Source organism: Carex rostrata, chromosome 9, assembly GCF_964058835.1.
Source record: "Carex rostrata chromosome 9, lpCarRost1.2, whole genome shotgun sequence".
In the NCBI taxonomy this organism is placed as follows: Eukaryota; Viridiplantae; Streptophyta; class Magnoliopsida; order Poales; family Cyperaceae; genus Carex; species Carex rostrata.
The window spans coordinates 6,182,532-6,196,141 of NC_135926.1; the positions used below are offsets into that span (position 1 = coordinate 6,182,532).

Sequence of the window (13,610 nt, forward strand, 5' to 3'; positions counted from 1 at the left end):
TAAAAGGTGATATTGGATGGAGTTGGCACAAAAAAATTAAATTCCTCACACAAAAAGTTGAGGGTTGGTGTAAAAACCATGAGGGTCAGAAAAAAAAAAAAAAGAATAAAGAAACAAACTCTTGAACAATTAGAAAAATTAGAAGTGATAAAAGAAATGAGAGAATTCACAACTGAGGAATGCCTGCAATGGCAATAGTGCCAACTCACTCTTAATACCATCTATGATGAAGAAGAAATTTATTGAAAAGAAAGATCCAAAGAAAAATGGTTGAATGAGGGGGATGCCAACACTAAGTATTTTCATAAATGTGTCACCAATCGATTTAAAAAGCAAACTATTATGCACATGGAAGTCCAAGGGCAAATGATAGATCTCTTACCTGTGATTGAGCAACATATAGTAGAATATTATAAAGACATTTTTGGGGTTAGGGGAATTAAAGGGGCATCTTTACAAGCTGAATTTTAGAACCCTAGTGATAAAGTGTCTTCTGTTGAAAACTCCTGTCTAACAATGCTGTTTTCTGAAGAAGAAATTAGAATTGTCGTATTCTCCTCTGATAAGACTGGTGCCCCTGGTCCTGATGGTATCCCTTTTGGAAAATAGTTAAATCAGATATCTGTACATTAGTAACAGCTTTTACTGATAATAGATTGTCATTAGCTTACCTTAATCAAGCTATAGTTTGCTTGCTGCCTAAAGAAAGGGGGGCCACCTCTATTAAACAATATGGACCAATAAGCTTAGTTAATTGTAGCATGAAAATTATTTCAATGTTGTTGACTCTGCGTCTTGACCCTCTAATGAATAGACTTATCGACCCCACTCAAGCAGCCTTTGTCAAAGGTCGTTACATATTAGATAATGTTGTACTTAGTCATGAAATACTTCATTCCTGTAGGCAATCGAAAACTCCCGAGGTTGTGATTAAACTTGATCTAGAAAAGACTTATGACAAAGTTAATTGGTCATTTTTACTTGAGGTTTTGCACACTAGAGGTTTTGATAGACAATGGATTTATTGGATTTCTCAATTACTTTCTAGCAGTACTACTAGCATTAATGTTAATGGTAAACTGTCATCTTATTTCCCCTGTCAGCGTGGTGTCCGACAGGGGATCATTTATCTCCTTTTTTTTGTTTTTATTAGTAGGTGATGTGCTATGTAAAATGTTTAATAAGGGCAGATCCACTGGTAGACTACAAGGGCTTGGTCCCGCCCTAGCTGATGGCAATAGTGTCACTAATTGCCATTACACCGATGATTCGATCTTGTTCCTGGCTCCAACTCCTAATAATATAGAGTATGCATTATGGACAATGTTCAGTTTTGAAGCTTTGTCAGGTATAAAACTTAATTTTCAAAAAACTGAATTAGTTCCTTTACATATGACCAACGTAGAAGGGAACAGGCTTGCTGATTTGTTTGGGTGTAAAGTTGCTAAGTTACCCTTGAAATACTTGGGAGTTCCTCTTACTGATAAAAAAATTGACATTAGCTGATTGGGGATGCATAGTAGATAAAGTAATAAGAAATTGCAGGGATGAAAAGGGTACTTTACTCTCCATATGGGGCGATTAACACTAGTCAATGCTGTTCCCTTATACATGTTGTCTTTATATAAGCTACCTGTTAAGATTAGACAACAAATTGACAGGATCCGTCGTCGCTTTCTATGGCAAGGTAATGCTGGACCCCATAAAAAATATTCATTGGTTCATTGGTCCTTCACAGGACTGTGGAAGTTACATAGTCGTTATTAGTAAAAATTTGTAAATTATGAACATTTCGTTATTAGTAAAATGGTGGTGGAAGTTACATAGTCCCCAATTCACAGGACTATGGAAGCAAATCATTCTTGTTAAATATGGACCCCACACTGCTCTCTCTCAAATGTCTCACTTCTGGAGAGAGATAGTTAAATTGCAATATATTGGTCAGCTGAGCTGTTCTTATCAAATTGGGAATGGAAAAACTGTGAAATTTTGGACAGACATATGGCATGCCAAATGTCCCCTCTCAAAAGTATATTCTCATTTATTTTCTATTTGCACTAACCCTTCTATATGTGTACAGGATGTGATTGAATCCAAGGGTGTCATGGTGAGATTTCGTAGATCTCTTCATGGCATTCTCCTTTCTGAATGGCATGCCTTGCAATTATTCATGCATATTCACTTACAAATCAACCAAATTCCATGTTGTGAAAATGGGATTCTAAACACCTCTTTATAAGTTCCTCTCTTTTCGAGGGGTACAAGATCCCTATGCAATGTTGTGGTGGCACCACTTAGTTCCTCTTAAAGTGCAAGTGTTTATGTGGTTACTGTTTCGCAACAAAGTACTTATCAAAACTATTTTGAGAAAAAAGAACTGGCAAGAGGACACTCTGTGTCACTTTTGTCATCAAAGGGATGAATCTGCTTTACATTTTTTTCTTACATGCCCTTACTTATCCCCCATTTGGTTTTGGATGGGACAATTCCAACAATACTACTCTAATTGGACCTCTTTAGAAGATATTCAGATTTTTGCCATGTATTTACCTCTCCCACAGAGAGAAGGCATGCTCATAGTTGTTTGTGCCATTTGTTGGACTATATAGAGAGTGAGAAATTATATTTGTTTTGATAATCAATGGGTACCCTTTATTAGACAAATCATTTTACTAATTTGTTCTTTATTGAACTATTGGACAGGGGCAAAACAAAGAAAGGTGCAGACCCACCTCTGGCTCCCGGAAGATATGGACATGATTCCCATTCAAAGCATGTCTCCCCTGCCTCCACATTTTTTTGAGTTGCACAGTGAGGACATCTCTCCAATGGTGCCACTGTTGCTTGCCAATTAAGCTGTTTGATGGGCTTTCCCTATTGCCATGACAATATACATGCAAAAGTTGTTGCTACTTCGTATGTTTATTTGCTTGTCTATAATAATCATGGGATGTTACCATGTTTTCCTTGTTGCTGGCATGCTTGTTAGTGTTCTTTCGTTTTTTACATGGGTCAAATGAGGATATCAAAATAAGGTAGCTGAAACATTGAGTTCAATATCGGGTTTTTACTGGGTATCGGGTTTTCTTGTTTTTGTTTACTTTCAGTCCTAGTTGTAAACTCTTTATTTTTAATGGCCGGGCATTATTGCCTTTTTTTTCAAAAAATAAAAAATTCAAAATGTATTTGACCGTAAGATTTTTTTTATAAAAAAAATATTAAAAAAATTCAATTTACTCTGAAAAATATATATTCTTTTTTTTTCACTACAAAATTAGAAAACAATCCTAATGCAGATAAAGGATGCAGTTATAACTCCTTTTAAAGAAAAACTGAAAGCCTCCCAAATAGTGCAGAAATGAAAGAGAAAAAAAAAAAAAAAAAAAAGAGTTTTCACTTATTTTTCTAAATACACAAAACTTTGACTGCTTAGAATATCCAAGATAATTAAGCATAGAAAAATAATATAATATAAACTATCCGGCCAGGATATTGGCAACAGCAGGAAAAAAAAATAAGAGAGAGAGAAGAGCCTCCTATTCTATCAGACAAATATAACTTCAAATTTCGCACAGGGATGGCTTCGAACATGATTTGCAAAATCAGAATCTATGTTGAATTTATTGCCAAACAACGCTTGCCTTTGCGTAATCCCTACAGGATATATTTTGTATACCTTCAGATTATTATCACCCCTTATTCTTTCAGGCCTTTGATATTTCCAAATAGGCGTGTAATTCAAAGACTTGAACTTGTGAAGCACTGCATTCTCCATAGCTGTTATCTTCAAGTCACTACATCAAAAAGAAGTTTTACAATTATAGTTTTGCTATAGAAAACATTTCACCAAAATCTCGGCACTTGCTTTCCAGTTTCTATTAAACAAGCCCTTCCTCTGAAGCATAAATAAAATGGAATGCAAATGCTGGTACCATAGCCACATGCAAATTCTGGTATGACAACTGGACAAAGCATGCGAAGAAACTTCCCAAAAGGCAACAGACATTTAAGGGAATTAACAAAAACAGCTTCTTTTAGATGATAAAATTTCTGAATAAACTAATTTCAAGAACAAACACTCGCATGCAGATTAAGAAAATTTGGCAATGTCAGTATGTAAGTCTGGTATAGCGTAGAGATTGAACAGAACCAAAACAGAAGGAATAAAATAATAAAACATCCAAGTCCCAAGAATTACCTAAGAGTGGGTGGGAAAAGGACCTCAAGTTTTCAGCCTTTTTATTTTTTTGAGTAAAGGTTCCACCCAACTATTTAATACCCTTGTTATTACAACAAAGAATTTTTTCTTATCTGGGTTTCGAACCCATGACCTCTCATATAGGGACCATGTGTTTTTGCCATTAGACCAAAGGCTGGTTCTTAAAAGAAATTATCAGTTGAGTCATGTAATAAAAATAAATTATGGCACCTGAGGAAAACAGACACCATTTCAAAATGCCCCCTTTCACGCACATAGAGATGATACATGATGCCTCTATTACTCCTACATTTGCAGGGCCGTTGCTGGAATTTAAGCATCTTTTCCTCTTTTTCACGTAGCTTTGTCGCAATATAAATGCAAAGACGACAAGAGGAGTGCACCGCTGACATGTCAACCAGGGCCTTGAAAGAGTCTATTGGGCCCTCATACTTCCATCTATAACGCAGTTAATAAACTATTAACACACAAGATCAGGAAAAATATACTATGATTAAGATTCACAAACTAATGCAAGACAGCAGATACGGATAAATTACAAGTATGTCAACTAAAGCCATTCAAAATGAAGCAAACAACAGGAACAAAGACAATGATGGTTTTCAGTCAGAATTCAGCTGGTAAAGTCTGGTGTCATGCACCAATCATCATGACTGAATGGTTTTACCTATACAGAACCTGGAGTATCATAATAATCCCATCAGATAAGAAGTATCTCATATATAACAGATATATCAATTATGCCCCTCGCTTAATTTCCAAAAATACCCAAACCAACCCTCCCGCCTCCTTATTTGTGTAGAGGGAACATTCTAACGAGTAAGGGATTGGGTAGTTTGAAGGGTATTAGTAGAAGCATAAATCTTCAACTGTCATGTATAAATTACCTAAGCGTTTGATTGAAAGCTTCTGGGTTTTGGTCAAGAAATTTCATGACCTTAGCAACTGTAGGCACGTCATCTAATGATTTAATATGCATGACAGAACCATGACCTGGCTTAAAATCTTGTATGTTTGGTGCACCAACCACCACAGGAACCGCTCCTGCATTGTTCAAAATTTGATGTCAACCAACATATACCAGCACCGAGTATCTCTTGTAGGGAATAAAGATTTAGTAAAGTAAATTCATTCTGTTGCTAGAATCTGTATGGTAGATAGATTTATTATTTTTGTTTAAATTTAGCTAGAGGGATCCTAAATTAATAATAAAACAACATACCATACAAGCCCTGCAAATCAAGAATTCAATAATCCTACGAAAGATGGGAAATATTGCATGCAATGTTAAGTTACCCTTCGTCAATGTTTAACTCTACATCTACATGTAACCTTAAAGAGAGAGGTGATTCTTTTACTTAAAATAAAAATAGAAGAAGAAGGTTCTGTGTGACAGTGGTAAGAAATTACCAATAAGGGTTTGCACCAATGGTACTTTAATATTTCATAAAACTGATGAAATTGCTTCTTTTTATCTGGTGGACCTATTGTTCAATAGCAAGGACCCTAACATTTTGCTACAATATTCAGTAAATTTTAATTTGGTTCAAACAATGAATTGATTAGTTGATAATACCTGCAACAAGTGATTGGAAAAACTTTTCAGTGACATAATCCTCTTCATTTGAGTTCTCAAATGCCAGGCTGAACTTATAGCGCTTTAATATCTCCAATTTGTCCACTACATTGGTCGGAGAGAGAGAGAGAGAGAATCAATTAAATCATAAGGGATAACGGGGCAAAGCTGAGTTCTAGTGCTATTTTACTTTCCAGCTAATGGTTTAGCACCACAAGCAGATGCTACATTTAAAACCGAAAGACCATGTCTCCAAGAACCATGAGCACAATCTATTGGATTCTTAGCCCTCATCGTTTGAAAAAAGGAAGGCACTGGCATTTTCCCATCTTTGTCCCTCAAGTTTCTCTTATTTCATGCTCTAACATTGCAAATATATCTTTCTGGTATTTAGTCATTAGCATCATCTTTCAGTGCCAATGGCTAGTTGTCAGTGGTAAGGTGCAAGGACAGAAAGTCAAAAGATCATTGGTTCAAATCCTCATTGGAGCAAAAAGGAATGCGGGACTTTGAACCTTCTCCAATTCATCAAGAAAAAACTACTGCCATCTTGCAGTACCAAAAAATAATGGAACCCTAGTCATCACTGACATGTTTGTGAATTTTTTTTTTTTTTTTGCTTGATAATAATTGCGAAAACAACTTTCCATATGAGTGCTAGCCAGCAAATCTAGCCATCTCTTTGTGGTATGAACCAAAGTGATAGAAATTAGATTTATCTACCATCTAAGAAACCAACTAGACAAAGGAAATTTGGAAAGGGGAAAAAAAAAATCAAGAAAAGTTAAAAAGAATTGAGATATGGGATATGAAAAACCAGAAGGAAAAGAGCAGTTCAATATATAAATTTATAGAAGTTACCATCACCATCACGATTGTTGTGACAACTCCCATAAGAATCAATTTTGATTCCAGTTTTCTCTAACATTTCAAGAGCATTTAAACGGAAATTGTTGCCGTTACAGTTCGAAATAAATGCAGCTGCCAGTGCCTTTTCAGTTTTCCGTTGTACTGGTGCCATGATGTCATACTCGGCCCATGAGAAGTAACCAACCGGTATATCTGATGAGAGACTAGTGGTCATTATGATGTTAAATCCTCTCCTACCAAAAGAGAAAAGGAAGTTAGAATCAGATTCAGATAAAAGGCACGCGATATCTATTCTAAAGTAACAAACAATTTACCTATCAGTCAAAAGCGAGTTACCACCAGTGCCCCTTACAAGCACACACACACACACACACACCCCCCCCCCCCCCCCCCCCAAAAAAAATAATAATAATAATAATAATAATAATAAATAAATGTACCAGTACAGCATCTCGATGGTGAGACTAAGATAATGAATACTTACACTGTTATATTGTACTTTATGATCTTTAAACTCCGAATACTACTAGCATCAATTTAAACCAAGCAACTTGATAGTGACAAGAGTGGGAAAAAAAATCAAAAGGCAATTGGATGAAATTGGGATAGAATTGGCAAAACAAAGTAAAGCACAGAATCATCAATTAGAAGGAACAAATGGAAAACAGTACAGAAACCCGGCAAGTCAAACCTTTGGTTACTAAAAAATGAAATACTCTTACCTAATACCTACCCTCGTGCCACATCAATTTTGTTCTCAATGTAATACTCTGAAGACTCCATTGACCGCAAGATTCTATCAGTGTGCCTAGATATAGGCTCACCAAATGTCGCGTCTGCTATCTTATCTAATCCTATACCAAATCTGCACCCAACTGAGCATGATCTCTGCTCCTGAAAATGTTAAGGAATAGTATTCTTGTTTTTAACATCATTTTCAATTTTACTTTAATAATGAGGTATTCTTTACCTTTTAGAATAGTTTGATAAGCACCCCTAGAAAATCTAAACAAAAATACCTTGCTCAGAATGAGAAAATTCAAGATAAACTTGAGCATTTACAGAAATTAGGGGGATGGTATGTCTGGATCTTTCTACCACCATACATTTTTTTTTCTTTCTTTCTGTAGGGACATTTATGGAATTTGAATTTTTAAAAGGGTTAAAGGAGATCCTCTTTTTCTTTTCTTATTACAATTCAATTAACATATTGATAAGTGTTATATATTACACTCCATGCATAAACACATCGATGCCATTATCTGAAAATGAATAAAAAAACTTCACAGAAACAAGCCACCAAGTTAATCGGTATTCAGACGAATAATCAAATAATAATTAGGCAAACCTCTTGCTCAGTACTGGAGACAATAACCGGATCGATATGAAAATCTCTTGAGTAAGCTACATTATCTTGCCTTTCAAGCCAGTTTTCACATGTATGAACGTCAGCGAAGCGATATCCGTGAAAGGTATCTGATAGAGAGAAATAGTTGCTATATTCCAAATCGAGACCGCCTAGAAGGAATATCTCGGCCAGTACCACCAACGCAATGGCCATTGGAGCCAACACCACCCATCTCCATTTCCGGCGCTGTCTCTGGTTGGTCGATGAAGTCAGGCTTTTCATCTCCGTCGCGATCAAGATGGAAATGGGGAGATCGGGTTCGGTCAACGATCGCGCGTTTACCGTTTATTTTCGGACGAGGCGCGAAGGGAAGGAGGGGACGAGTACGATCTTTTATGCGCTTGCGTTGTGTTGCGGCGATTAGCGATTCACTGGATCCAGTAAAAGAACGGTCTAGATTTAGTCTCAAAGAATCCGGCCGAAATTTGTTTAATTACCACTTCAATAATTTGAAATTAGAAAACCGAACACCGATTTGTTCAAATTTCAAAACATGTCATTTATCCACCCTAAAAACTTTTTTCAAAAACCAACCACCGATTTGTTCAGATTTCAAAACATACCATTCATGCACCCTAAAAACTTTTGGACTGATGCACCTGAGAAAGCACACTGGTTTGATATACTGGCGGGGACGCACACCAAATTGGTGTGCTAACTGAACTAGTGCAGAAATTAATTCTGCTAATTTTTTCATATATCAATTTAATAATTTTATAATCCCTCGGAGACAGATACGTTAGATGAGAAAAACAATATATGAGATTCAGAGGAAGATTCATGTCATGAATTAGAAGTGTCAGACTTGTCGGAATATCTCAAAGACAGACCCATTTTTGATGCAATTGATGCTGCATATCTCCTGTCCCCAGAACCTTCTACTCAAACTAGTTCATCTCTGGATAGCTCACTTGATAGCAGTGCTACAGCTACTTAGTCACTCTAGCTCTTACTTCTATATTCATGTGATGATGATGTTTTGGGTGATCACCCTATATGTCTTAGATATCTGCTATCTCATTGTTGCTTTTCAACTATGGAGATCTGTTTCCAATGATTACTAGGTACTTGAACTCGCCTACGGACGCATTTTTGTAAAAACACTTTGTTTACCACTATTATAAAAAATTAAAAATTAAAAAAAAATCTTACTTGTGTTTGACCATATTGAACGGTCCATCTAAATAAAAGAATACAAAACATGAAATTAATGCACGCCACGTGTTTGAAATGAATAAAACAATCAATTTGCATAATAATCTTTTATTGTGTTTGACCAGTTTACTGGGTCCCACAATTTCATAATACAATTAATGCATGCTACTCGTTTTAGCTAAATGGTTTATTTCAACATATTTACAGACCCATCAAGAAAATACCAGTTCAACAGTTGTAGCACGTAAATGGAACATTGAGCTGACATGTGTCTTTTCTTACCTTTGGTACCGCCATAAGATCTGAGAATTCCTGTTGTTAGTTACCTACCACCTGAGATTGGTTGCAACTAAACCAATTAATTAGTTCAGCTGTAAAGTCTTATTAGCTTATAATGACACCAATATAACCTTATTCCTTAGTTTGGGAAAGTGGTTGGTTTGACCAAAATAGAAAGATTCTTATTTATTAAAACCTTTGATTGAAATTTCGTTTAGTACGAGGAAATTTTGAGCTGTATACTCCGGCAGGTGAGGCATTATACACCTATTTAACATGTGAAACAAATTACACCCCCTTTTCACCAGTGGAGATTGCTACAACTCATTTTAAAATCATAGCTTAGAGAATGCCAACATTGCATGATCAAACATTTCTAAGAAACAGATGTTTGAGACTAAAAAAGATGTAAAACAACAATGATAAAACAAAAATTATACGAACATAAAATAGTGCTAACGTTTTTACTCAAAAGTCCCTAAAACTCATCTTTGGATCCACATTCTTCCCCCTTCCTCGTCCCCGACCCCTTCCCCTTCCTCTCCCTCTGCCTCTTCTCCGCCCCCTCCCCCTTATAGAAAATGACTTTCCGTGTTTCACCTCCACCAAGGAATGGAGCAACTCGTAACACAAAATGCACCCTTGATATAGTGTTTTGCCACTGCCGAGCGGCGTGTTGTTCTTGTTAAAATCCACCTCAATAATAGTCGAGTCACAAGTATCACACCTCTTACCAGTAGTGCTGATCCTGTGCGCTCCTTGGGGCAGCAACACCAGGCAATTGCATGAGTTGCAATGGAGTCGCCATTTTGGGGCACTTACTGGGTCGAGAACTAGGGTTCCCATGCACACACACCTTGAGTTATCATTGAGTGGCTGCGTGTGGGGTGGGGGCAGAGGAAGCAGGGCATGCCACTGATGATGCCCTTTTTTCAGGGTTAGTGTTTGGGTTTATTGTGAGGGAGGCAAGGAGATTGTCAATGCCTTCGAATGGGGGACTGTTGTAGCAGAAGGGGCAGAGTGGGAATGACTTGGCATCGGGGCCCACCATGGAGAATACGAGCAGCTCAAAACCATCCAAGGGGCATATTAGTTCTTTGTATAGCTGATAAAATATATATGCATATTAGGAAAAGCCTTCACAAAATTTGCAAAGAAGATTTTTGTTTTCTTCCTTCTTTGTTTTCTAAAAAGCGTTTGTATCCTGCTTCCAAGAAATTTATGTATCCTTTTATCTCTCAGCTTCTTTGGTATTTTGAAACATAATCTCTTTGTTGAAAAAAAAAATTCAAAGATATACTGATGCAATGAACTCCACCTGTGTAGTTTCTACACAGCAGCATGTCCCAGAAAAGGAGGGTTGTGATAGGTGTGGCAAACCAACATAAAATACAGCCTTTTTTATGGAAATGAAACCCTTACTCCGGTTGGGTTTCATTTCTAGCCTACCCCAACTTGTTTGGGACAAAAGGCTTTGTTGTTGTTGTATAGTGATGCAATGATGTGAGTTGAAAAGATGCAATAATGCAAAGATAAAGATATTTGGTGACCCGTCCATTAATTGAGTATGTACTCATTACAAGCCATCAAAGGTATTTAGTGATGCAATGTCAAACCATGCCCATATTTTAAAGACGTCAATCTTCCTAATATTTAAACAATGCTTTGTGAAAATTAGAAATTTCCATTACATACTATTAATGATTTAACATATCACATGTCAAGCAGATTTTTGTATCAGTTAGAGGATACTTCTTGTCAGTTTCTCATTTTCAGGCTGGTCCCAAGTTAATATGATATGTTTGTATTTAAAAATTCAATCAATAAAATGGAAGTTGAGTGATCACGAGGGACAAAAAGTGACAGCTTGAAGCAGCTCTCATAAATGACTTCCATAAAATCTGCCCATTGTAAAAGGCACATGCCAGCAGTCAGCTCGTTCATTTGATGCAAAGGACATAGCAAACTGATTGGACCAAAAAAAAAATTCAGCTGTTTGAGACTTCAGAGGGACAAATTGAAATTAACAGACCCATCTGTGAATAACGCATAATTAAGTGACCTCCAGTAAAGTTGCCTCATATTCAATGGCCAGGTTCAATACTAATAACATAAAATTTTTTGGGAAGAGTGATGTCCCTCAAACATTCTTTTTACCTTAAAAGGGTATTATTTTGGTATCGTGCTTAACAGTATAAAATCTAGTAGGCATACCTTGATGGTGCCATTTTGAGGGAGGTTATAAACCTCCTCACAACCTTAATGGCTTAAATTGGTACCTTCTTAACATATATTTTCTCCTTCGTGGTCACAATCCAACCAGTGTACCAAGTAGGCACACCCACGTGCTTCATTTGAAAGATGCCGCTGGACTAGAATCTCGGCTTGGCCTTGCTCCTGACGCTCAATCGCCGATAGAGTGGAGCACCAGAAGAAGGACAAAGAGCCCAAAGGAGCACTCCTACATATATGTTCCTTTCCAAAGCACAACAGAAGGATTGTGGGATACATGTATTGCATGGAGAATTCTGATCAACTCAGAAATATTAGGCATATAGTATGAAATTGAACTTCATTTTAAATTAGATATAATCTCATTAACCCTCAGCTGTGCAATAAGTATCAACTTACCCTTAATTGTGCAATTTATAATCCATAGTGAAGCCATACAAGTGCCATAGCTTCAGGTACTGTCAGTACATAGCGTAGGAAAAAGTAACTTAAGGTTACATTCAGACTTTATTACTGGAGCTTCAAACAAGTCTATTGGATCAGTTCCTTCCCAACTTTGGTATGCATGTGGGAAATCAACACTGGATATGATCACAATTATCAATATACAATATATAACCAAATTAAGATAATCTATCTCGAAAGAAAATATATAATTACATTAGATAACTCATTGCTCATTTTGAAAGGAATGCAAATAGGCCAGTTCTAACACAGAGATGTTCAATTACATCTCAGTTGAGCCTGTTTTAGCCCCTCGAGGCCTCCAATTTAGCAATCAAGTTTCAACTCTCCATCATTTTGATCCAAATTTACCTTTGATTTTACTAGAAAATTCCAAACTTGCCAGAAGACTCCATACTCATCTAGTGAACTATTATCTCCTGGATGGTACATATTAAATTCATACGGTAACCATGCTTATAGCCAGTATTGTTCCCAATCCGCTATGATAATGAACATCATCCTAATGGTTTTCTAAAAGCTTAACATGTTCAAATTAATTATACAAAACATGTATGAAGAAAAATGCACCTGAACACATGACCAATGACAGATGTCACTTTAAATTGCGCATGGGCCCCCCTGAATATGACTTCAAACTCATGCACGTCTGTGCTACCCCTCCGTGTAGACATCTATGTCAGACAGGTCATAATCAAAGCAAAGAAATTAAAAATATGAAAGCCTTGGGTGGAACAGTTAATAAACTTCAATAACAACAGATGATTACAAATGAGCTAAAAAGTAAAACAAAAAAAAATAAAAGAAAAGCACCTGACCACCAGAAAGAACAGAAGCAATTGAAAGAGCTATGCTAGGTTTCTCAGCCACCTGAAAATGAGATTAAAAAAAAAATGTAATGAGAATGACGTGCGGCTAACCACTGGATCTAATCTCCATCTCCCTACTTTGGAAAAAAAAATACAATTACAGCGTCTGTGTCCGTCGCTCAGTGCCTCGGTGCATTTGGACCTGAAGAGTTGGAGTTGAAGGAAGTACAAGAGATCGGGGAAAGGGGGGGGGAGAGAGACCATAAGGACTTTAGGCGCCACGGCGAAGGGATGCTAGGGGAGGAGAACAGCAGCTGCACGGGAAGAGCTGAAGAATAGAATAGAAAGATAGAAGAGTCGAGGAAGCGACTCAGCGAGGGAAGATGGCCATCGGACCCAAAGTGGTTCCGTTTTCTCTCACCGTCAGATCTGCTTTAAGATTCGCGCGGAAATTTTACGTTGCTTTAAAATCCGTACACACGAATTCTAAAGCAAATCCGACGAGTCCGATGGCCATCGGACCCAAGCTGAGTCCGAGGCTCTACCAGATTGCACAGAATACATTTCAGAGCAGTCTAAGGTTAACTGCCTTTTTCA

At 37.0% G+C, this 13,610-nt stretch overlaps 1 protein-coding gene and 1 long non-coding RNA gene across 2 annotated transcripts; both read right to left on the reverse strand.

Annotated features, from left to right (window-relative positions):
• Positions 1 to 3,304: 3,304 nt before the first annotated feature.
• On the reverse strand, positions 3,305 to 8,449 carry LOC144559471 (glycoprotein 3-alpha-L-fucosyltransferase A-like). The gene is made up of 7 exons (XM_078308495.1): positions 8,014 to 8,449; positions 7,399 to 7,559; positions 6,657 to 6,898; positions 5,796 to 5,900; positions 5,107 to 5,263; positions 4,430 to 4,657; positions 3,305 to 3,794 (listed from the first exon to the last, which is right to left on the reverse strand). The coding sequence occupies exons 1-7, from the start codon at positions 8,293 to 8,295 to the stop codon at positions 3,545 to 3,547; spliced, it is 1,425 nt and encodes a 474-aa protein (XP_078164621.1). The 5' UTR covers positions 8,296 to 8,449; the 3' UTR covers positions 3,305 to 3,544.
• Positions 8,450 to 11,959: 3,510 nt separating this feature from the next.
• On the reverse strand, positions 11,960 to 13,384 carry LOC144559993 (uncharacterized). The gene is made up of 4 exons (XR_013513294.1): positions 13,275 to 13,384; positions 13,018 to 13,074; positions 12,775 to 12,878; positions 11,960 to 12,320 (listed from the first exon to the last, which is right to left on the reverse strand). It is a non-coding gene; the product is annotated as an uncharacterized LOC144559993 (long non-coding RNA).
• Positions 13,385 to 13,610: the final 226 nt, after the last annotated feature.

Bases quoted from the DNA above. Each gene is read 5' to 3' on its own strand.
- LOC144559471 (XM_078308495.1), bottom strand. From the start codon at position 8,295: ATGAAAAGCCTGACTTCATCGACCAACCAGAGACAGCGCCGGAAATGG. The intron at 6,899-7,398 runs GTAGGTATTAGG...CTCTTTTGGTAG, and splicing joins AAAATTGATGTGGCACGAGG to GAGAGGATTTAACATCATAA. The intron at 3,795-4,429 runs GTGCCATAATTT...TTTTTGATGTAG, and splicing joins ATGGTGTCTGTTTTCCTCAG to TGACTTGAAGATAACAGCTA.